The sequence below is a fragment of the Pristiophorus japonicus genome, chromosome 3, assembly GCF_044704955.1.
Source record: "Pristiophorus japonicus isolate sPriJap1 chromosome 3, sPriJap1.hap1, whole genome shotgun sequence".
Classification (NCBI taxonomy): domain Eukaryota; kingdom Metazoa; phylum Chordata; class Chondrichthyes; family Pristiophoridae; genus Pristiophorus; species Pristiophorus japonicus.
The window spans coordinates 193,420,528-193,443,083 of NC_091979.1; the positions used below are offsets into that span (position 1 = coordinate 193,420,528).

The window sequence follows — 22,556 nt, forward strand, 5'->3', positions numbered from 1 at the left end:
CTCTCCCCCTCTCTCTCTCTCTCTCTCATCTCTCCCCCTCTCCCTCCTCTCTCTCTCTCTCTCCTCTCTCTCCTCTCCCCCCCCTCTCTCTCTCTCTCGCGTACCCATACTTGAGCCTCCCCACCGATTGAAGAAGTGTGCGCATGCCCCGTTCAGTTTTTGGGCGGGTTTGGAGCCGCCGGAGTCAGAGCCGCCAATCCACCGTCACCCTGCTCCCGGCCCGGACTGGCGCTGAACAACACTGCCCCTGGAGCTCACGGCCGAGAATATGATCGTTTCAGGAGCTTGAAGGCTGAGCCGAGCCCCGCCGCTCCAGGAGGGATGGCAACCGCCGAGCGGCTGTACGAGCTGTGGCTGCTGTACTGCGGCAAGGTGAGGCCGGGGACAGGGATAGAGACAGGCCGTGTCGGGACAGGCACTGTCGCCGATCCAGGCCCGTGTACTGGGGGTGGGGCAGCGCCTGCCTACTGCACCGGGAGCAGGCGGCTGGCTGGCTATATTCCTGATGGGAGGATGGTACTGTACCGGAAGGAGGGCTGCGAGAGACAGGCCCGGCTACTGGAAGGGGCAGCGGCAACTGTCATATAGTTTGTGCCCTGTCAACTGAGGTTATCGTTAACTTTGGGTCTGTGCCAGTTTGCCTACAATGTGTTCTTTGAGCACATAAAGACAGAATATTATATCAGGTTATTCATAGTCTATTTGTATGTCATTTGCATGAATACAATATATGAATGTGAATCTATATGTCACAGAATAATACCACACAGAAGGAGGTCTATCGTGCCTCTTTGAATGAGCTATTCAGTTAGTCCCACTCCCCTGCTCTCTTCCAGCAAGTTTTTCCTTTTCAACTATTTATCCAATTCCCTTTTTGAAGTTTGTTATTGAATCTGCTTCCATCATCCTATCAGGCAGTGTATTCCAGATCATCATAACTCCCTTTATAAAATATTTTTTTCCTCATATCCCCTGGTTACTGTCCTTTCTGCCACTGGAAACTCCTTATTTACCCTTATTAAACCACGTCAAGATTTTGAACACCTATACCAAATCTTCTCTTCTGCATAACCTTCTCTGCTCTAAGGAGAACAATCCCAGTTCTGTAGTCACTACATGCAATTGAAGTCTTTCATCCCTGGTCCCATTCCAGTCCTCTGCACCCTCTCAAGGCCTTGACATTCATCCTAAAGTGTGGTGCCTATAATGGGCCACAATACCTCAGCTGAGGCCTAAGCAATATTTTATAAAGGTTTAATATAAATTCCTTGCTTTTGTACTCTATGCCACTATTTATAAAGCCAAGGAACCTGTATGCCTTTTTAAAGATGCCCCAAAGCGCTTTACAGCCACTGAAGTACTTTAAAAAAAAATTGTAGTCACTGCTGTAATGTAGGAAATTAACAGCCTTCTCAGCTTGTCCTGCACCTTCAAAGACTTGTGTACCTACACTCCCAGCTGTCCCTGATCCTGCACCACTTTTAAAATTATATTGTTTGGTAGTGAAGTGAGGCAATATAAACTAATCATTTCACACTTCTCTGTTAAATTTAATTTGCCATGTGTCTGTCCATTTCACCAGTCTGTCTATGTCCTCCTGAAGTGTGTCACTATTTCCTACATTACAGCAGTGACTACACTCCAAAAGTACTTAATTGGCTGTAAAGCACTTTGAGATGACCAGTGGTCGTGAAAGGTGCTATATAAATGCCAGTCTTTCTTTTTTTTCCTCCTCTTTGTTTACTACATTCCTGAGTTTTGTGTCATCTGCAAACTTTGAAATGATGCCCCATATACCCGAGTCAGGTCATTAATATATATCCCAACAACAACCCCTGAGGGACACCACTTCACGCTTCCCTCCAGCCTGAAAAACGAACTGTTTACTACTACTCTGCTTTCTGCCCCTTAGCCAATTTTGTATCACGCAGCTACTGCTCCTTAAATCCACAGGCTTCAATTTTGCTGACCAGTTTAATTATAAATTTATAGGCATAATATTCAATGCACAGATGTTAGCACTGTGGGAAATGTGATATTTTTCTTCAGGAATGAGAAACCCACTTAAATGTGTGGAAGTGTGTTTATTTTTAGGGGTGAAGCATTAAAACATGAAAGCAAAATAGCTCAGACCTAATGAATCATACTCGTGCTTATGTATATCCAATATATATCTATCTATAACTGCATATGTGGTCTTGAAGAGAAACCCATAGTCGGTTAGATCTTCAGACAGTAGGAAGGTGGAACAGATGAACTTGTGGTCTTTTCTGGCTTTGAGGTTTTCTGTGTTTCTATGTTACATACTTCTCATGATCCTGGAGGTGAGAATGATCACTATTTATTGTACTATCAGCAAAGTTATCGAAAATACTGCTGAAACATCTTAATACATCATTGTGCTTTTTTGTGAGCTGGGGATTGTCCAAGCCCTGCAATAATGTTGTAGCACGGCAAGGGCACTCATTTTTCAACCACCCCTGCCCTGCATGAATAAGTTCTTGCCCCTTATGCCCTATATTTAAGTTTAAGAAGTGTTCTGGTGTTAATAACCCCATCACATCCCTGTTCTAATCTTGATCTTGAAGGTGCCGAAGCTGGCTCGGATACAGTTGCATGGGGGCTGGTAGCCCAAGTGCCAATTCTTCTGTGCGAAGAAAGGCGATGAATGCAGAGAACAATTTAACAATGAAGGACATTGCAACTCAGCCCGATCGTATTCTCTTCCTACATCTACACGTGCATTTTTTTCCAGCTCGGGTTGACTGGATAGCCATCAGGAGTGGCAACCTTGGCTAATTTTTCTCTCTTGGTTCTGATTATGATGCAGTAACTCCTGTTGGAAAGTGTATGTGTGTGTGTTTACATGTTGAGTAAGGACAGAATTGGGGCTCAGCTGTGATGCCTTCTCATGTCTGAACAATTTGTCATATGATTAGATGAACCTATGAAGATGAGGTATGAGGGAGCTGCCAACACTGGTGGAAATGCACTCAGCATATCTTCGAGAGAAGAGGGAAAAGGGGAGAAGAGAGGAGATATAAAAGTTCTATAGCTTGGCTATAGAGTTAGACCTCAGAGCAGGCGAGCTCATTGAGGCTGGCTGCTTTTAAATTTTGTAATGCTGAAAATCTGAACTCTGGCTGGGTAAACTTAATACTCACACAAACACTGATTTGGGGCAGTTCTCCTGTTAGATCTGCCAATCCTGCCCTGAACAAGATCTTCACAGGGATGACTGTATAATGTGTTGGCTCCATTGGTTCTGGCTAAGTTCTGGAAGTATATGATTCTATGATATCAGATGTGTAAATTAACCTGTTCAATTTGTAGATTGCAATCTGTTGATCCCTAAATTATGCTCACCAGCCTTAACAACAACAACTTGCATTTATGTAGGGCTTTTAACGTAGTAAAACGTCCCAAGGTGCTTCACAGGCGTGTTATAAGACAAAAATCTGACACCGAGCCACATGAAGAAATTAGGGCAGATGACCAAAAGCTTGATCAAAGAGGTAGGTTTTCAGGAGCGTCTTAAAGAAGGAGAGAGAGGCGGAGAGGTTTAAGGAGGGAGTTCCAGAGCTTAGGGTCTAGGCAGCTGAAGGCACGGCCACCAATGATTGAACGCTTATAGTAGGGTGCGCAAGAGGGCAGAATTTGAGAAGCGCAGATATCTGAACCCTAACTCAATTGAAAATATGTTGTATGTTATTTAATTGCAGACCTTATTACGGGTTGGGCTGTGTGTGATGGGAGTGGAGAGCCCCAGAATCAGATTGTGATTCCAATTATTCCACTTGTAACTTTGGTTCAAATCATGTTGAACTGTAACTTTGTTTGAAATTGTAAGGATGTTGGGAGGAGCTGTATGATGAATTGTTAACATGCTGTATTACCAAGGAGAATTGAGATACCCATTTGGATTTGCTTCGCTGCTGAATTCATAATGACAAACATACTTGCTGTGGGATTAGTGCAGATTTGAGAGCATGTATCCCATTGCAAAAAAAAAAGGTTCGATGGGAGAATTTGACTGATATAGATGGCTTGAGAACATCTATGAAGTGCCTTCCACAACCTCGGGTGTGGTCCAGCCAATGAAGTACTTTTGAGGTGTAGTCACTGTTGTAATGTAGGAAATACGGCAACTAATTTTCGCATAGCAAGGTCCCACAGTTGCGGGGTAAATATTAGCCCGAACTTCTTTGCACTTCTTCAAACAGACAGCATAACCTTTTGAGAGTCGGGGATTCGGCACAGGCTTGTTGGGCCACATGGCCTCCTTCTGTGCTGTAACCATTCTATGATTCTATGAAAATAGGGAAGAGAAAAAATTGGGCCGTGGGAAAAGAACAAAGGGCACAATTTTACCCAAAGCACTTTTTTGGTGTACTTGAAGAGTTACGGCAGATTTTATTTTTGGGGGGGGGGCCTAAGTACGCCAAAAAAAAAAATATTCTAAGTTTCCCCGTTGGGTTTCTTCATTTTGGCGTGGCGTAACCCGACCTTTAGTTTTGGGGGTGAAGCCTTGATCTGCGGCTTAAAGATCAGGCTGCCATGGTAACCAGGGGCACAATGCCAGCTGAGGCTGCAAAGTGAAGCATACAGCCAGCTCCCAACACATTAAAAGATTTGAAAAACACATAGCAGCAACTTACCTCCAACCCCACCTGAAGGGCTTGCCGGTCCGGTCCCATTCTTGGTTCTCGCTGTCGCTGTCGCTGTCTGTCTCTGTGTGTGTGTGTGTGTGGGGTCTCTCACAGGTCGGGCGCTCCAGCTCTATTTATAGCCCCGACCTGCAGTGGTCTCACAGGTCGGGGCAGCGTAACTGGATGAAGGTCACTGTACCAGAGCTGATGCATATTTATGGGTGGGAAGAGAGGAAGGATATCATAAGACAGAGTTAATGGATATTGTGTGACAGCTGTACAAAGCATTCTCTGAAATGTATCTCCCCCTCTGCCCCTATTTTGCTCGAAAGAACGGTTAAGGAAGCATCTGTGAGCACAATACAACTGAAATAAAAATAGAAAGCACTGGGAATACACGGGTTCATCATCATTAGAAAAGATAGATTAACATTCCAGTTGGAAATCCTTCATTAGAATGAAAGTTACCCATGCTGTCCTTCACAGCACAAACCATCATTACAAGATTGATTTTAATAATTTAATGGTTATTAATGAAGTTATACTTTATTTCAAAGAAAGGGGAAGCATTGAAATTTAGCCTCAACTATTGTAGACCTCCATGTCATCAAATCTTAAGAGGCCAGCAATGTATAAAAGTCTCTACTGCTAATTTGTCACAGAATGTTATGGAATAAATATGGATTCTCTTTTGTGCTTAGGAAGTCTACTTATTCTGAATACCTATTGCGCAGTTTCTTTTTATAAACTGAACAGAAGTAAAATCTGAGTGCACAAGCCCAGTTTTGTCTTGTAACAGTATATGTCGGAGCTGAATTTGCTTTTGCAAAGAGTATATTTTACCCTTTAATGAGGATCTCACTGTTTGGTTTCAGTGCATTGCAGGCAGTCACAGAAAGCTAATTACTTCCTCCACCCCTGTTTTGTTTCCTGTTGTCCTAGACTATATTACGAGTGCTGATGTAAAGCTTTTGGCGGCAGAGAAGGGGGCAGTAATCTGAGGTTCTATTCACCAAAGGCTGAAGGAGAAATGGATGCAGTGCCTTTATAATACTGCTGGACATATTCTATTATAATATGTAGGGACGTAAAACAGTTCAAAACACACAACTAAATTAGTTTGTTGTTCATGTCTTTGTTTGCCCCAAGAAATTATGCTGGCAAAAAGGACCCAAAGTGGAATAAGAAATGTTTGTGAACTTGATCACATGATTAAGAATAATGTACTTAAAGGTGTGATTCAAAGCAGTAAAACCTCCTGGAGATTCCAATGATGTCATAAGAACATGTCAGGCTCCTCAAGCTTCCTTTACTGTTGTGTTTTGACATTTTAAACCCCTGTGTTATCCCCTTGCAATAGCTTTCATGGCCAGATTAGTCCAATGAACAGCAAGTTTGTCTAAACTGGACTGGATCAATCCCTGGTTTGCCCTGGTGTGGGAGGGGGGAGGTGGAGGTGGTGGGGGCGGGGTGTGAGGAGGTGGGGGGTGATGGGATGGTGTTTAATAAAAGAAAGACTGGATTGACACTCAAGATTCAAGATTCACACATGAATAATAGCCCTTTTGTCAAAGTGTTGTAGCCTGGTCAGGCTCTGTAAACCAGAGGAGAGAAAATATACATTAAATTCCAACTTGTCTATAGTGATTAAGTACAAAATACAGTATTTGCCTCTTGTGTGTAATACCTGTACTTCTTTAAGTACAATGGAGCAAGGACCTGGCAGTAATATCCCAGTTTTTTTGGTAGAATGTCAATCTGGGACCATTGGAAAGCTTTAATGAAGACATTAGAATATCTATTTTAAGGTGGAATGTTTTGGAACTAAATCGAAATAGGTTTCATGATCAATGCTACAAGTCTTTAACAACAGGAGAAAAACCATGAAGGGTGGCGCAGACATCATTACCGGAAGTATTCCTGAGAAGTTGGAGCACTTAACTTTACGTACATGGCTTCTTGTGCACAATGAGAGGTGGGATCTTTCGAAGATGCAGCATTGTGAGAAAGGAATCTAGGGAAACCATTATGTCAAGGCCATGTGATCACAGCTCCACAATCTTTATACAGTCTAAGACTTGGAACGATAGAATCATACAGCACAGATGGAAGCCATTTGGCTCATCCCCTCGCTATGCCGCTGTACTTTTCCTTTTCAAGTATATATCCAATTCCCTTTTGAAAGTTACTATTAAATCTGATTCCACCACTCTCATGTAATACATTCCAGATCATCATAACTCACTGTAAAATCTTTTTTACTTGGCATATTCTATTGAACATCTGTCGGGCTCAAGAATATGGAGCTCCAGCAAGGTGAGATGCTGGCAAAGTGTAATATTGTCTCTGAGAATAGAAGAATTTTAGTGGATATTTTGATGCTCGAATTACGTAAGAAATAAAGACTTGAATTTATATAGCACCTTTCACGTATGCCCCAAAGCGTTTTACAGCCAATGAAGTACTTTTTGAAGTGTAGTCCTTGTTGTAATGTAGGTAACGCCGCAGCCAATTTGCACACAGTAAGCTCCCTCAAACAACAATGTGATAATGACCAGATAATCTGTTGTAGTGATGCTGATTGAGGGATAAATATTGGCCAGGACACCTGCTCTTCGAAATAGTGCCATGGGATCTTTTACATCCATCCGAGAGCAGACTGGGCCTCAGTTTAACGTCTTATCCAAAAGACTGCACCTCTGGCAGTGCGGCACTCCCTCAGTAGTGCACAGGAGTGTCAGCCTAAATTTTTGTGCTCAAGTGTCTTGAGTGGGACTTGAACCCACAACCTTTCAACTGCGAGGCGAGCATGCTACCACAGAGACATGGTTGACATTACAGAGTAAAGACCCTTCTGTAGTCTTGAGGGGTGCTGGGGGGGAATTAGCCAAGTAGGAACAGAAGAATATAACCAAGGATCTGGTGGTGACTAGATTGTTGGCAGCCAAGAGGTTGCTGGTGACCAGTTGGAAATCATGTAAAGTCCCTCGAATGGATGGATACCTCGTGTCTATTATAGGCGTTGCTGGGAAAGGTATGCTAGAGTAAGCACACTAAAATCAGTTGAGTCACTTCTAAAGGTTGGGGAGCAGCAAGGAGGCTGAGGAATAAGGGCTTATTGAGGAAAGGACCATTTTAGCTTGTACAAGAAATCATCCTCTCACTACAGCACTTTGTATTCAGAAAGGCTAGGGTTGCCGGTTTATATAATATGAAATGTTTATTGGTAGCCTATTGTGTGTTTTGTATATCATATCATTACAACACATGTACAAGATGATCTCCCACATCAGAGTTTTAAAAATTCTTAGCAATCTTAGGTGGATAAACCTCAGTAGGAAGGAAAGTCCTGTTGATAGGCTGATTGACGAGGCTTCACAGCAAGGGTGACTTGTTAGTGACTGGGAGTTGTTTTTGGTTTTCACTTCACTATTCTTGTCATATGTAGGCAATTGCTGTGGAGAGGCCTTTCTGTAATCAAGGTGCCAGGATGAGGCTACTGCCAGTGCCATTTTTAACTTACTGCTAGAAGGCTAATAAAAGGTTCTCCAGATTTTACTTCTCTCCCTGCCCACAGTGCACTGCAAGCGGGTTGATGCTTTACTCCATATTATCAGAATTTGGCGCTCTTAATGCAGTGTGTGTGCAAGGTGCATGTGAGGCAACATGTCTCTCCTTGGATCTCTGGAGGGGCATTCTACCTGGTGCCCTGGTCAATATTTATCCCTCAGTCAACCGCTTTTTAAAAAAAAACATGATCTGGTCATTATCTCTGCTGTTTGTGGGCCCTTGCTGTGCACAAATTGGCTGCTTCATTTCCTACATTATAACAATGACAAAATATTTAGTTGACTGTAAAATGCTTTGGGACGTCCTGAGGTTGTGTATATAAATGCAAGTCTCTCAGACATTTTTAGTTGTCTGAAGTTCGATTGGTGCTCATGCTTGTACCAGTACACCAGGCAGGCTTTGTAATTCGGTATGAAGAGTTTTATTTACATTCCCCTTTGAACTTAAGTAATATTCTAGCATGTTCCAGCATCATACCAACAGAGCCTGCCCTCTTTGTAAGGCATGGTCAAGTAATATCGAATATAATATATTTGTGTCTCAATTAGATACTTGAGATGTCTCCGAAGTGTGTACTTTGCTATCGCTATAACCTTTTTATCAATTTTTAGCTGTCAGCATAGATTATTTGGGAATCAGCACATAAAATGAGCATTTTTCAGCAGAAGTGCTGTACTATTTAATGTCAGTTATCAACTCTTGGGGAATCCCTGTCAGTCAAATGTGCTGTGTACATCTGTAGCATGAGGAATCTCCGTAACAGATTTTGTTTCTACTTGTTGCCCTGTGCTGGATAGTACAAAAATAAAATAGAGAGCTCTTCTGCTCTGGCTCTTTACTGAGGGAGTGTTGCACTGTTGGAGGTGCCGTCTTTCGGATGAGACATTAAACCGAGGTGCCATCTCCCTCCTCATGTCGATGTAAAAGATCCCATGGCACTAGCTGGCCAATATTTAAACCTCAACCAATATCACTAAAACAGATGATCTGGTCACTAACTCATTGCTGTTTGCGGGACCTAGCTGTGAGCAAATTGGCTGCTGCATATTTTACATTACCACAGTGACTGTGCTTCAAAAGTACTTCATTGGCTGTAAAGTGCTTTGGGACATCCGGTGGTTGTGAAAGGCACTATATAAATACAAGTCTGTCTTTTTAATCTGGTCCAAGTTACATTTAAAAGTCTAGATTTAAGTTTGTGGGTAAAGGGAGGGTTGGAAGATTTTGGCCAGACCAAGTTCTGGGAACGCTCAGGATTAACCCACTTTAGCTGTGTGTGGCACTGCAAAGTTTGTCAGTTCTGCCGCTTTGTAAATCTTCTGTTTTAATAAATGAAAATCTGTAAGACACACCACCATGTCTTTGATGGCAATCATCATTTTTTGGGAGGGTCTGAACAGCAAGCTGCTTCACTGTGCGTTTGCCCTTTCTAGTTTTGTCTTCAGTCACAGCACTGTACGCCCTGTTTTCTAAACTTTCACTGCAGGCAACAGCTGGGATCTATAAATGACAAGTAGTCATTTCCTCCAATATGTATTAGGAGTTAAAAAATCTGACTTTTTCTCTCCCCAATTTTAGGACTGCGGAGCAGGAGGTTTGCATCGTAAATGCTAACTGTCAATTTTCATGTTGACTTAACATAGACATTGACAGCTGGTGGGTGTGTTGCACTGGCATGCTTTTAACATGCTTTCTGCCCAATATGCCACCGTCCCCCCCACCCCAACATAAATGTGAAAGATTGTATTCAGACCTGGTAGAAATGAGAATTTTAACCGTCTCTTTACCTCTACTGCATTAGATGGCATGACACTTGTACAGCACAGAAAGAGGCCATTTGGCCCATCATGTCTGTGTCTTTGAAAGAGCTATCCAATTAGTCCCATCTCCATAGCCCTGCACATTTCTCCTGTATATATCCAATTCCCTTTTGAAAGTTACTATTGAATCTGCTTCCACCACCCTTTCAGGCAGTGCATTCCACCAATTCACAACTCGCTGCGTAAAAAGAAATGCCCTCATCTTCCCCTTAGATTTTGTGTCAATTACCTTAAACTTTGCCCTCTGCTTATCAATCCTCCTGCTTGTGGACAGTTTCTCCCACCTACTCTATCAAAACCCTTCATAATTTTGAACAGTTCTGATAAATTTTCTCAACTTTCTCTGCCCTAAGGAGAACAATCTCAACTTCTCTAGTTTTTCCACCTAACTGAAGTCCCTCAGTTAATCCTCTCCAATTCTTTTAGGGGCGGGGGGGGCAGTAATGATCTTAAAAGTGCAACATTTTCTTGACTTTGAGTTGAATGCTCGGAATACCCAGATGGACATCCTACATGACTTTCACTCCTATGTCTCTTTCCACCAACACCCGCCACAGCCCTCAACACCCTTTGCCACCACACCGAGGAATGGATTCATAATTTGAAAAAATGTCTCCTTTCCCAGGAGGGGAAGTGACATTGTTTGAAATAAATATTTAAATGTTTTGCTAACTCTTTAGTGAAATGACTTGTTAAACGTTACCCGCTCGAGTGTTGATTGTCCTTTCGAGCTTTCCCAAATTGGCAGGTTTTCTGTTCTAGTTATTCACAAAATTGTAGAAATTATTAGAACCAATTTCCATTTTTTACCCCAGACAATCTGACAGACTGGCAAAATTTGTGCATTGTAAAATAGTAGATACAGTAAATGAGGGTTAGATCTATGCAGAAATAAAATTATTAGGACCTTGGGACTTGTGATTATAGCAGAGCTTGAATTCGAGACTAGATTCCTGCTTTGATTTAGTTGCAATCCCCAATGGCCTCATTTAAAGTTTCAGGGCTGTAACCCTCATTTATATAATCTAACTTGGGGGAAAAAATAGGAAGCAAAAATGCTATTGCAGTCCCCAGAGCATTTAAAGATTTGGCTATAATCCTATTTTGATCTCCTGTGGTGATAGGATTCTTGCAGGCTGAATTTGGGTGGTTAATTACAGTGAATGGCTGAGTTGCTTACTCTGTACAATTCATTGGATTGATTTTAAATATTCTTGCATGAGGTTAAAATAAGGATGCCTCCTTTTAAGTGGTGCTATTGCTTTTTATTGACTCCTGTTGACTGATTTAAGGACTCCACTCTTCAGCTGTCAGCTTTCTAGTTGAGCAAACAAAGGTTAATACCATTACTAAATTCCACAAAGTCTGGATTCTCGACTTAGGTGCTTTGTTGCCATGGGTCAGCTTGAGCATAGCCTTTCCACTTTTTACAATGGTGGTTGCGAGAAGTGTCAGGATTGGAGTCTACAGACGGCTGAGATTATACGGAGAGAGATGTGTTGAATCTGGACTAGGAAAAGCAGAAAAGGCTTAAAAGGAAAATTTGCTGATGAATTTGGAAATTTTGAGCCCTTGGAACCAAATGGAGTTTTGCCCAGCCCTACAGTTCAAACCCCATATATACTTAATTTACTTACCTTTCGACAGTAACTTCAAACACTTCTTGTATTTTCTTTATCGTTTCCTTGTTGTGCTGAAGCTGTGCACACAATAAACCTATCACTGATTTGGTTGGAAAGGACCATCATGGGACACTTTCCATCAGATTTGAAGTACTATAAATGTGCCAGTTGTTTCTAATTAACATAGATGGTACCAGTGCCTTAAGGTGACAAAGATAGATTTAGATCAGCAAATCTGCTATGTGATGCATTCCTGATCCCTACCAGTTATTTAAAGAATGGAAGGAAAACCTGAGAGTAAAGCTAGATTGACATGGAGTACCGCCTGACTGGTGGTTCAAGAGGCAAGCTCGTCAGGAAGCCAGGAGGAAGTTGTCTGTCCTGTTGTCCAGGGTGTGAGGTGTGGGGAGGGAAAATGAGGGTAAGAATATCAAATCAAATTAAAATTGTATTTTTATAGTTTTAGTATTAGATTTGAGTGGAGGAAGAAAGCAGTTTGAAGGCAATTTTTCATTTTAAAGTTACATGAAGATTCAATGGATCAAGTTGATTGTGAGATTCATTTGAGGTCATTGCCATTTTTGTGGGATACATGGTATTCATTTTGCAAATTCTAGCTAAACTTTTAGGTACAGAACACAAATTGCAATTTGCTCTGTTCAGCACAATCTCTAATTGTATTTATCCTATATAAATTCGCATTCTAGCTCATTATTGGGACTGGAAGATGAAACTTGATGATTCTGACTCTCGAGTCTTCCAAGTCAGTGTTTTTGTACAGCATATAGTATCACATGGTTTGGGAAAGAAAGAACTTGCAATTATAAATTACGTTTTCATATGCTCAGGACATTCCAAAATATTTCTAGCTAATGGCATCATTTTTGAAGTAAAGTCAAAGTTACGTATGCAAATTCACATAGAGTCCCAGCAACAACAAATGAACGGCCAGGTAATCTTTTTGTTTTGCAGCTTTGGTTGATGAGTGAGTTGCATTGGAAATGAGATAACAAGAGAAAGAAAGACTTGCACTTAATTAGCGCTTTCCATAACCTCAGGACGCCTCAAGCTAAACCATCTGTAGTTTGCTGTGGGACTGACTTGTGCTGCATTTACAATGCTGTGTTGCTGATCACTGCCACTGATGGTGGAGCTGCAGTTAGGTGCTTCTGCCATGGGGTGCTCTGTGCACCACCAAAAGTCATGGGCCCCGAATTTGCAGTGGGTAATAACAGCAAACTAACAGCGTTTGTCATTATTACTCCTTTGAAACTGACTGCAACTTCAGGATTTAGCGCATGCGCTTCTAAATGCAGAAATCCTTAAGTTCCGGTCAGTCATTACTGCTCCGATACTGGCTATGGTGTTGATCCCCACCTCCCACCCCTGTAACTGGCAATCAATGAAATTGATGAAAACTTGGGCTTTTTCTGCAGTAATATTGCTGTTAAATACCACATTAAATGTTAGGCCTTGTTGGATTAGGTGTAATTGGGATTTTAACAGTGTATTGACTGCTAAACAAATATTATGGCCCTGAAAAGCTCATTTTTCATTTTGTGGAGTGTCAAATTTTGCCATTATGATAATTACAATTTTTAAGAAACTTATATATTTTTTATAAGTTCGTTCATATTTATTTTAGATTTACTTTATCCACATGTGAGAGTCCCAATCTTTGTTTTGCTCTCTGTTTAAAAATTTTTTTTTTAAGTCAGGATAAAAGCAGGCTTTCATTTCCTGCTTCCCTGTCTGTGAGAATTCTGCTATGTAATTAGCTGCTTAAACAGCTTGTTGACATCACTGCAGATCGCATTAGGGAATCCCCACTGTCCTGCATTGAAATCATTTGCGCATCAAAAAAGACAAACTTCTCGTCAGAGAATACCTTTGCTTTGTCGCTGACTGCACATGCCGGGCCACGGTTTCCATTGATGCCTCAGCATTGCCATTGGAGGCATGTTATACATTTTGGATTCTAGAGGACTGATGAGTGAGATCCATTGCAAATGAGATAAAAGGGGAAAGAAAGTCTTGAATTTTTTCAGCACTTTCCATGTCCTCAGGCTGTCCCAAAGCAATTACAGCCAAAGTAGTACTTTTGAAGTGTAGTCACTGTTGTAATGTAGGGTCATTGCCTGATCCCCTCAATTACGGCTGCATATAGTGACACCCCTAGACCCGGAATGGAGATGATTGGGTAATTTTCCCTGTCACTTAGGCCTGGAGACTGCACTGCTGTAAGTGACTGGAATTGATTTTATACACCTAATTTACGTTCTGTAACTATCCTCCACTAACTTCATTTTGTTGGAGCAATAACCCTGCTTTTATTGGGAGACATTACTGTAGTTTTGGTCATGATTTGCTGTATTCCGTAGAGACTTAAAAAAAAATAGATTGTTTGCTGAGTAAATAGACTTTTTTGGTTGTAAAATAGTGTTTGCTGTAAGTCCTGTGGTAAGTCCCACCCTGCCTCCAACTCATTGGCTGACACACTCTGCTCAATTACTGCCTTGTAATCTATCTCTGCATCCACTATTCTGCATATAATGTGATCTCTGCAACAGTGGAACCTGAATCAGAGCTGGAGCTATCCTGCCATCGATCACTTTGCATGAATAATTGACTCTGATATGTATTTAGTAAAACTGCTGATGGCTTGGCAAATATCCCTTGAAATTGGTTCTGGAGCAGCTTTGCATTCCTGTTTTTCAGGTCTGGCCTACTTATCCAGTTCCTTCTATGCCAAGAATCTGTGGCATCCACAGCTGTTTAGCATTTTTGTGAGCTTGGTTATCTGTGTTTTGTTAGCACACTTCAAGACAGCTTAACTGGATTTTAAATATTAATGACTGGCTGAGTCATAAATATGAACCATTGGCTTATATAGTGCAATAATTAGATAAATGATTGACCACAATTTTTCAAGCCTCAAATTTATATTTTTCAGGCAAGTTCACAGTCAGGCTAGCTCATGTTAACTGATTCGATCTACTAAATTTGTATTTATCCCCCAAATAGATACGATTTCTTTCCAATAAATATATTTGAGATTAAGGCTCTTGACAACTGTGTAATTTGATGATTTCGATATAGGGAGTGAGATTCCAATTCCAGAACTTTCACAAAACACTGTTTACATTTAGTATAACTAGAACAGGATAAAACATTGATATTGTGCCAATTACTGTCTGGAGTTGTCGGTTGATAGCATCTCAGATCAAAACCTAAATGTTGTTTTGTAATGCAGCCAGTTTGAGGAACAGCTTGCTATGTTGAACCTAGTTTGTACTAAGTGCAACATTAGTGGATTGCAGAGGCTTATCAGCAGTCCTGTAAACCTATCTGAGAGGCTTAAAACAGTGAGCCAAAATTAGGAACTGAACAGAAGACATTTGCAGGAGCTTATTGGTGAGTGTCATTGGGGTGCAGGAAAGGGGTCATGAACAGTTTTTTGGACGATGTAATACTATTCGGAGTCTACCTAAAGGATTTCCAAGTTTTTGAGGTCCTTTTGGGAGCCGAGGTTAATGGAAAGCAAGCCTATACGCAAGTCATGTAAAAAGAAAGACTTGCATTTATATAGTCCATTTCATGACCTAAGGATATCCCAAAGCTATTTACAACCAATGAAGTTCTTTTGAAGTGTTATTACTGTTCTAATGTAGGAAATATGGCAGTTAATTTGCACACAGCATGGTCCCACAAACAGCAATGTGATAATGGCTAGATAATCTGTTTTGATAATATTGGTGAGGGATACGTATTGACCAGGATTCTTTGAAATAGTGCCATGGGATCTTTAACGTCTCATCCAAAGGATGGCACCTCCGACAGTGCACTGGAGTGTCAGGCTGGAATTTGTGCTCAAGTCTTTAGAGTGGGATTAGAACCCACGCCCTTCTGACTCGGAGGCAAAAAGGGGCCTAACGGCTGAATACGAGTGGTAAGATATGATTTTTGAAACGCAAGTACTTTCAAAACTTGTCCTGTAACTGTTGTGATTCTTAACTGCTAACTTCTAAAGTTTCTTAAAATTTCATTAATGCAGCCCAGGGACAAAACATGAATTCCTTTATTAAGGTTCTCACGGTTGTTTAAATTACTTCTGTCATCTATTCAATTGCAATTCTTTCTTTTCAGTTTACAGATGTAGGAAATTTCTGAGGTCACGGCTAAGCTTATAATTGTGTGCATTTAGGCGTGCTGATTCTCCGTTTCACGGCCTCTGCTTAAGATCAGTTCAAAGGCTATCAAATGCTTTGCTGTTTTACCCTTGTGGGCCTAGGTCTTAGGTTTACATGATTTTTGCAGCGCGACAGCTGCAGAAAAAATGCAGGGAGCAGCGCCAACCCTTATGCATCGTCTTATTCGATCTTACAAAGGCCTTTGACACTGTCAACCGTGAAGGCTTATGGAGTGTCCTCCTCCATTTTGGATGCCCCCAAAGGTTTGTCAACATCCTTTGCCTGCTCCATGATGACATGCAGGCCGTGATCCTTATCAGCGGTTCCATTACAGACCCAAACCACGTCCGGACCGGGGTCATACAGGGCTGCGTCATCGCCTCAACCTCTTCTCAATCTTCCTCGCTGCCATGCTCCACCTCACAGCCAACAAGCACCCCGCTGGAGTGGAACTAAACTACAGAACCAGTGGGAAGCTGTTTAACCTACGCCACTTCCAGGCCAGGTCCAAGATCACCCCAACCTCTGTCGTTGAGCTGCAGTACGCAGGCGACACCTGCGTCTGCACACATTCTGAGGCTGAACTCCAGGATATAGTCGATGTATTCACCAAGGCATATGAAAGCATGGGCCTTACGCTTAACATCCGTAAGACAAAGGTCCTCCACCAGCCTGTCCTCGCCGCACAGCACTGCCCCCCGGTCATCAAGATTCATGGCGCGGCCCTCGACAATGTGGACCACTTCCCATATCTCGGGAGCCTTTTATCCACAAAGGCAGACATTGATGTGGAGATTCAACATCGCCTCCAGTGCGCCAGTGCATCCTTCGGTCGCCTGAGGAAAAGTGTGTTCGAAGACCAGGCCCTCAAATCTACCACCAAGCTCATGGTCTACAGGACTGTAGTAATACCCGCCCTCCTGTATGGATCAGAGGCATGGGCGATGTATAGAAGATACCTCAAGTCGCTGTAGATATATCACCAACGATGTCTCCGCAGGATCCTGCAAATCCCCTGGGCATACCAACATCATTGTTTCCTAGGCTAACATCCCCAGCCTTGAAGCACTAACCACACTCTATCAGCTTCGCAGGGCAGGCCACATAGTAGTAAGCATGCCAGACACAAGGCTCCCTAAGCAATTGCTGTATGCGGAGCTCCTTCTTGGCAAACAAGCCAAAGGTGGGCAGCGGAAACGTTACAAGGACACCCTCAAAGCCTCCCTGATAAAGTGCAACATCCCCACTGACACCTGGGAGTCCCTGGGCGAAGACCATCCTGGGGGGGAAAGTGCATCCGGGAGGGCCTTGAGCTCTTCGAATCTCAACGCCGCAAGGATGAAGAGGTCAGGCGCAGGCAGCGGAAGGAACTTGCGGCAAATCAGTCCCACCCCCCCCACCCCCTTCCCCCGATGAATGTCTGTCCCACCTGTGACAGGGTCTGTGGCGCTCGCATTGGACTATTCAGCCACCAAAGGACTCACTTTAGGAGTGGAAGCAAGTCTTCCTCAATTCCGAGGGACTGCCTATGATGATGATGATGACATAGAAAATACTGTTTGAACTAGTTGTCAATAAAAACGGTATCAAACATTGAGAACCACTGGTGATAGTTAGGTACAAAGATGTGGGCCTTTTAATGTAAGTGAAAGTCGCAAGAAGTCCTAAGAACATTAATAGGAGCAAGAATAGGCCATAAGGCCCCTCGAGCCTGCTCCGCCATTTAATACGGTCTTGGCTGATCCGATCATGGACTCAGTTCCACTTGTCTGCCTTATCCCCTTATTGGTTAAGAAACTCTCTATTTCTGTCTTAAATGTATTCATTGTCCCAGCTTCCACAGCTCTCTGAGGCAGCAAATTCCACAGATTCACAACCCTCAGAAGAAATTTCTCCTCATCTCAGTTTTAAATGGGCGGCCCCTTATTCTAAGATTATGCCCTCTAGTTCTAGTCTCCCCTATCAGTGGAAATATCCTCTCTGCATCCACCTAGTCTAGCCACCTCATAACCTTATATGTTTCGCTAAGATCACCTCTCATTCTTCTGAATTCCAATGAGTAGAGGCCCAACCTACTCAACCTTTTCTCATAAGTCAACCCCCTCTTCTCCCCAATCAACCTTGTCAACCTTCTCTGAACTGCCTCCAAAGCAAGTATATCCTTCCGTAAATATGGAAACCAAAACTGCACACAATATTCCAGGTGTGGCCTCACTAATACCCTGTACAACTGTAGCAAGACTTACCAGCTTTTATACTCCATCCCCTTTGTAATAAAGGCCAAGATTGATGTGGATAGAGAACTGGTTGGCAGACAGGAAGCAGAGAGTCGGGATAAACTGGTCCTTTTCAGAATGGCAGGCAGTGACTAGTGGAGTGCCGCAGGGCTCAGTGCTGGGACGCCAGCTCTTTACAATATACATTAATGATTTAGATGAAGGAATTGAGTGTAATATCTCCAAGTTTGCAAATGACACTAAACTGAGTAGCGGCGTGAGCTGTGAGGAGGACGTTAAGAGGCTGCAGGGTGACTTGGATATATTAGGCGATTGGGCAAATGCATGGCAGATACAGTATAATGTGGATAAATGTGAGGTTATCCACTTTGGTGGCAAAAACACAAAGGCAGAATATTATCTGAATGGCGGCAGATTAGGAAAAGGGGAGGTGCAACGAGACCTGGATGTTATGGTTCATCAGTCATTGAAAGTTGGCATGCAGGTACAGCAGGCGGTAAAGAAGGCAAATGGTATGTTGGCCTTCATAGCTAGGGGATTTGAGTATAGGAGCAGGGAGGTCTTACTGCAGTTGTACAGGGCATTGGTGAGGCCTCACCTGGAATATTGTGTTCAGTTTTGGTCTCCTAATCTGAGGAAGGAGGTTCTTGCTATTGAGGGAGTGCAGCGAAGGTTCACCAGACTGATTCGCGGAATTGCTGGACTGACATATGAGGGAGAGACTGGATGAACTGGAGTTTAGATGGATGAGAGGGGATCTTATAGAAACATATAAGATTCTGACGGGACTGGATAAGTTAGATGCGGGAAGAATATTCCCGTTTTTGGGGAAGTCCAGAACCAGGGGACACAGTCTTAGGATAAGGGGTAAGCCATTTAGGACTGAGATGAGTAGTAGTGGGGAAAATGTTAGAATCAATTATTAAGGATGAAATAGCAGCACATTTGGAAAGCAGTGACAGGATTGGACCAAGTCGGCATGGATTTGTGAAAGGGAAATCATGCTTGATGAATCTTCTGGAATTTTTTGAGGATGTAACTAGCAGAGTGGACAAGGGAGAACCAGTGGATGTGGTGTGTTTGGACTTTCAAAAGGCTTTTGACAAGGTCCCGCACAAGAGAATGGTGTGCAAAATCAAAGCGCGTGGTATTGGGGGTAATGTACTGATGTGGATAGAGAACTGGTTGGCAAACAGGAAGCAGAGAGTCGGGATAAACGGGTCCTTTTCAGAATGGCAGGCAGTGACTAGTGGAGTGCCGCAGGGCTCGGTGCTGGGACCCCAGCTCTTTACAATATACATTAGCGATTTGGATGAAGGAATTGAGTGTAATATCTCCAAGTTTGTGGATGACATTAAACTGGGTGGCGGTGTGAGCTGTGAGGAGGACGCTAAGAGGCTGCAGGGTGACTTGGACAGGTTAGGTGAGTGGGCAAATGCATGGCAGATGCAGTATAACGTGGATAAATGTGAGGTTATCCATTTTGGGGGCAAAAACACGAAGGCAGAATATTATCTGGATGGTGGCAGATTAGGAAAAAGGGAGTTGCAACGAGACCCGAGTGTCATGATTCATCAGCTACTGAAAATGCAGGTACAGCAAGCTGTGAAGAAGACAAATGGTATGTTGGCCTTCATAGCTAGGGGATTTGAGGATAGGAGCAGGGAGTTCTTACTGCAACTGTATAGGGCCTTAGTGAGGCCTCACCTGGAATATTGTGTACAGTTTTTGTCATATATCTCACACCACTGTATATAACTGTATCTTACCATGCTATACATGACTAACTAGATATGACCTGTAACCACAGGCATACTTTACCACCAGGGGTGCACTTGCAGGAGACACTGTACACCTGTCCCACACAGGTATATAAAGGCAGGTCTCAGGCAAGTGTGGCATTCCAGAGCTGTGAAATAAAGGTGCAGGTCCTGAGTGACCTTGACTTCAGCATGTGCCTCATGTAAGTCTGTACTGCAGGGTCAGGACTTAACAGTTTTGGTCTCCTAATCTGAGGAAGGACGTTCTTGCTATTGAGGGAGTGCAGCGAAGGTTCACCAAACTGATTCCAGGAATGGCTGGACTGTCATATGAGGAGAGACTGGATCAACTGGACCTTTATTCACTGGAGTTTAGAAGGATGAGAGGGGATCTCATAGAAACGTATAAGATTCTGACGGGACTGGACAGGTTAGATGCGGGAAGAATGTTCCCGATGTTGGGGAAGTCCAGAACCAGGGGACATCGTCTTAGGATAAGGGGTGTGCCATTTAGGACTAAGATGAGGAGAAATTTCTTCACTCAGAGAGTTGTTAACCTATGGAATTCCCTACCACAGAGAGTTGTTGATGCCAGTTCATTGGATATATTCAAGAGGGAGTTAGATATGGCCCTTACGACTAAGGGGATCAAGGGGTATGGAGAGAAAGCAGGAAAGGGGTACTGAGGGAACGATCAGCCATGAACTCATTGAATGGCGGTAGGAAGGCTCGAAGGGCCGAATGGCCTACTCCTGTACCTATTTTCTATGTTTCTATGTTTCTATTCCATTGGCCTTCCTGATCATTTGCTGTACCTGCATACTAACCTTTTGTATTTCATGCACAAGTACTCCCAGGTCCTGCTGTACTGCAGCACTTTGCAGTCTTTCTTCATTTAAATAATAACTTGCTCTTTGATTTTTTTTTCTGCCAAAGTACATGGCCTCACATTTTCCAACATTATGGGCCCAAGTTTCGAGCCGCGCCTAGAACGGCGGAGTCCCGACCTGGATGCCCGTTTTTCGCGCCACAAAGTGCGCCTAAAAAAACCCTCCAGATTCTCCAGCTCCCTGCAGGTCGTTTGCAGCTCGGCGCAGCGCAGCAGGAGCTGTAGGGGGCGGAGCCAGGTCCCTGCACTGAAAACAGTGCCGGGACCTCTGCACATCTCCTTCCCCCCCCCCATCTCCTTCCCCCCCCCCCCATCTCCTTCCCCCCCCCCCATCTCCTTCCCCCCCCCCATCTCCTTCCCCCCCCCCATCTCCTCCCCCCCCCCCCCATCTCCTTCCCCCCCCCCCATCTCCTTCCCCCCCCCCCATCTCCTCCCCCCCCCCCATCTCCTTCCCCCCCCATCTCCTTCCCCCCCCATCTCCTTCCCCCCCCATCTCCTTCCCCCCCCATCTCCTTCCCCCCCCCCATCTCCTTCCCCCCCCATCTCCTTCCCCCCCCATCTCCTTCCCCCCCCATCTCCTTCCCCCCCATCTCCTTCCCCCCCCATCTCCTCCCCCCCCATCTCCTTCCCCCCCCCATCTCCTTCCCCCCCCCATCTCCTTCCCCCCCCATCTCCTTCCCCCCCCCATCTCCTTCCCCCCCCATCTCCTTCCCCCCCCCATCTCCTTCCCCCCCCCATCTCCTCCCCCCCATCTCCTTCCCCCCCCATCTCCTTCCCCCCCCATCTCCTTTCCCCCCCCATCTCCTTCCCCCCCCCATCTCCTTCCCCCCCCCATCCCTTCCCCCCCCCATCTCCTTCCCCCCCCCATCTCCTTCCCCCCCCCATCTCCTTCCCCCCCCCATCTCCTTCCCCCCCCCATCTCCTTCCCCCCCCCATCTCCTTCCCCCCCCCATCTCCTTCCCCCCCCCATCTCCTTCCCCCCCCCATCTCCTTCCCCCCCCCATCTCCTTCCCCCCCCCATCTCCTTTCCCCCCCCATCTCCTTTCCCCCCCCATCTCCTTTCCCCCCCCATCTCCTTTCCCCCCCCATCTCCTTTCCCCCCCCATCTCCTTTCCCCCCCCATCTCCTTTCCCCCCCCATCTCCTTTCCCCCCCCATCTCCTTTCCCCCCCCATCTCCTTTCCCCCCCCATCTCCTTCCCCCCCCATCTCCTTCCCCCCCCCCATCTCCTTCCCCCCCATCTCCTTCCCCCCCCCATCTCCTTCCCCTCCCCCCATCTCCTTTCCCCCCCATCTCCTTTCTTCCCCCCCCCTTCTATCCCCCATCCCTTCCCCCTTCTACCCCCCCCATCCCTTCCCCCTTCTACCCCCCCATCCCTCCCCCTTCTACCCCCCCAACCCTATCCCTTCTACCCCCCATCCCTATCCCTTCTACCCCCCCCATCCCTATCCCTTCTACCCCCCCCATCCCTATCCCTTCTACCCCCCCATCCCTATCCCTTCTACCCCCCCCCATCCCTATCCCTTCTACCCCCCCCCCTTCGTCAGAAACACAGACACTGACAGACAGAGAATGAGAGACACACACAGACAGACAGAGAGATAGAGGCACTGACAGAGACACACTAGGTGGGGGGGGGGGGGGCATCCCAGCACGCTGTTTGAGGGCTCCCGGTGCTGCAGTCGGTAAGTAGAAAATGTTTTATTTATTGATTTAAAAAAAAAATCTTATTAATTTTTTTTGATTGATTTATTAGTTGATTTATTGATGTATTTATCATTTATTATTGATGATGACTCTTTATTTGTAAAACTGAAGTG

General features: G+C 44.3%; 1 protein-coding gene across 6 annotated transcripts in view; it reads left to right on the top strand.

Moving 5' to 3' along the window:
• The first annotated feature begins 182 nt into the window (after positions 1–182).
• Positions 183–22,556, top strand: part of nbeal1 (neurobeachin-like 1) — a 503,417-nt gene continuing 481,043 nt past the window's right edge. For all 6 annotated transcript variants that reach the window (XR_011592710.1, XM_070876167.1, XM_070876168.1 and 3 more), the window contains exon 1: positions 183–372. Coding sequence is in view for 5 of the 6 variants with exons in the window: in XM_070876167.1 (XP_070732268.1) it covers positions 322–372 (51 nt within the window). In the remaining variant the exon portion in view is untranslated. The remainder of the gene's footprint in view (positions 373–22,556) is intronic.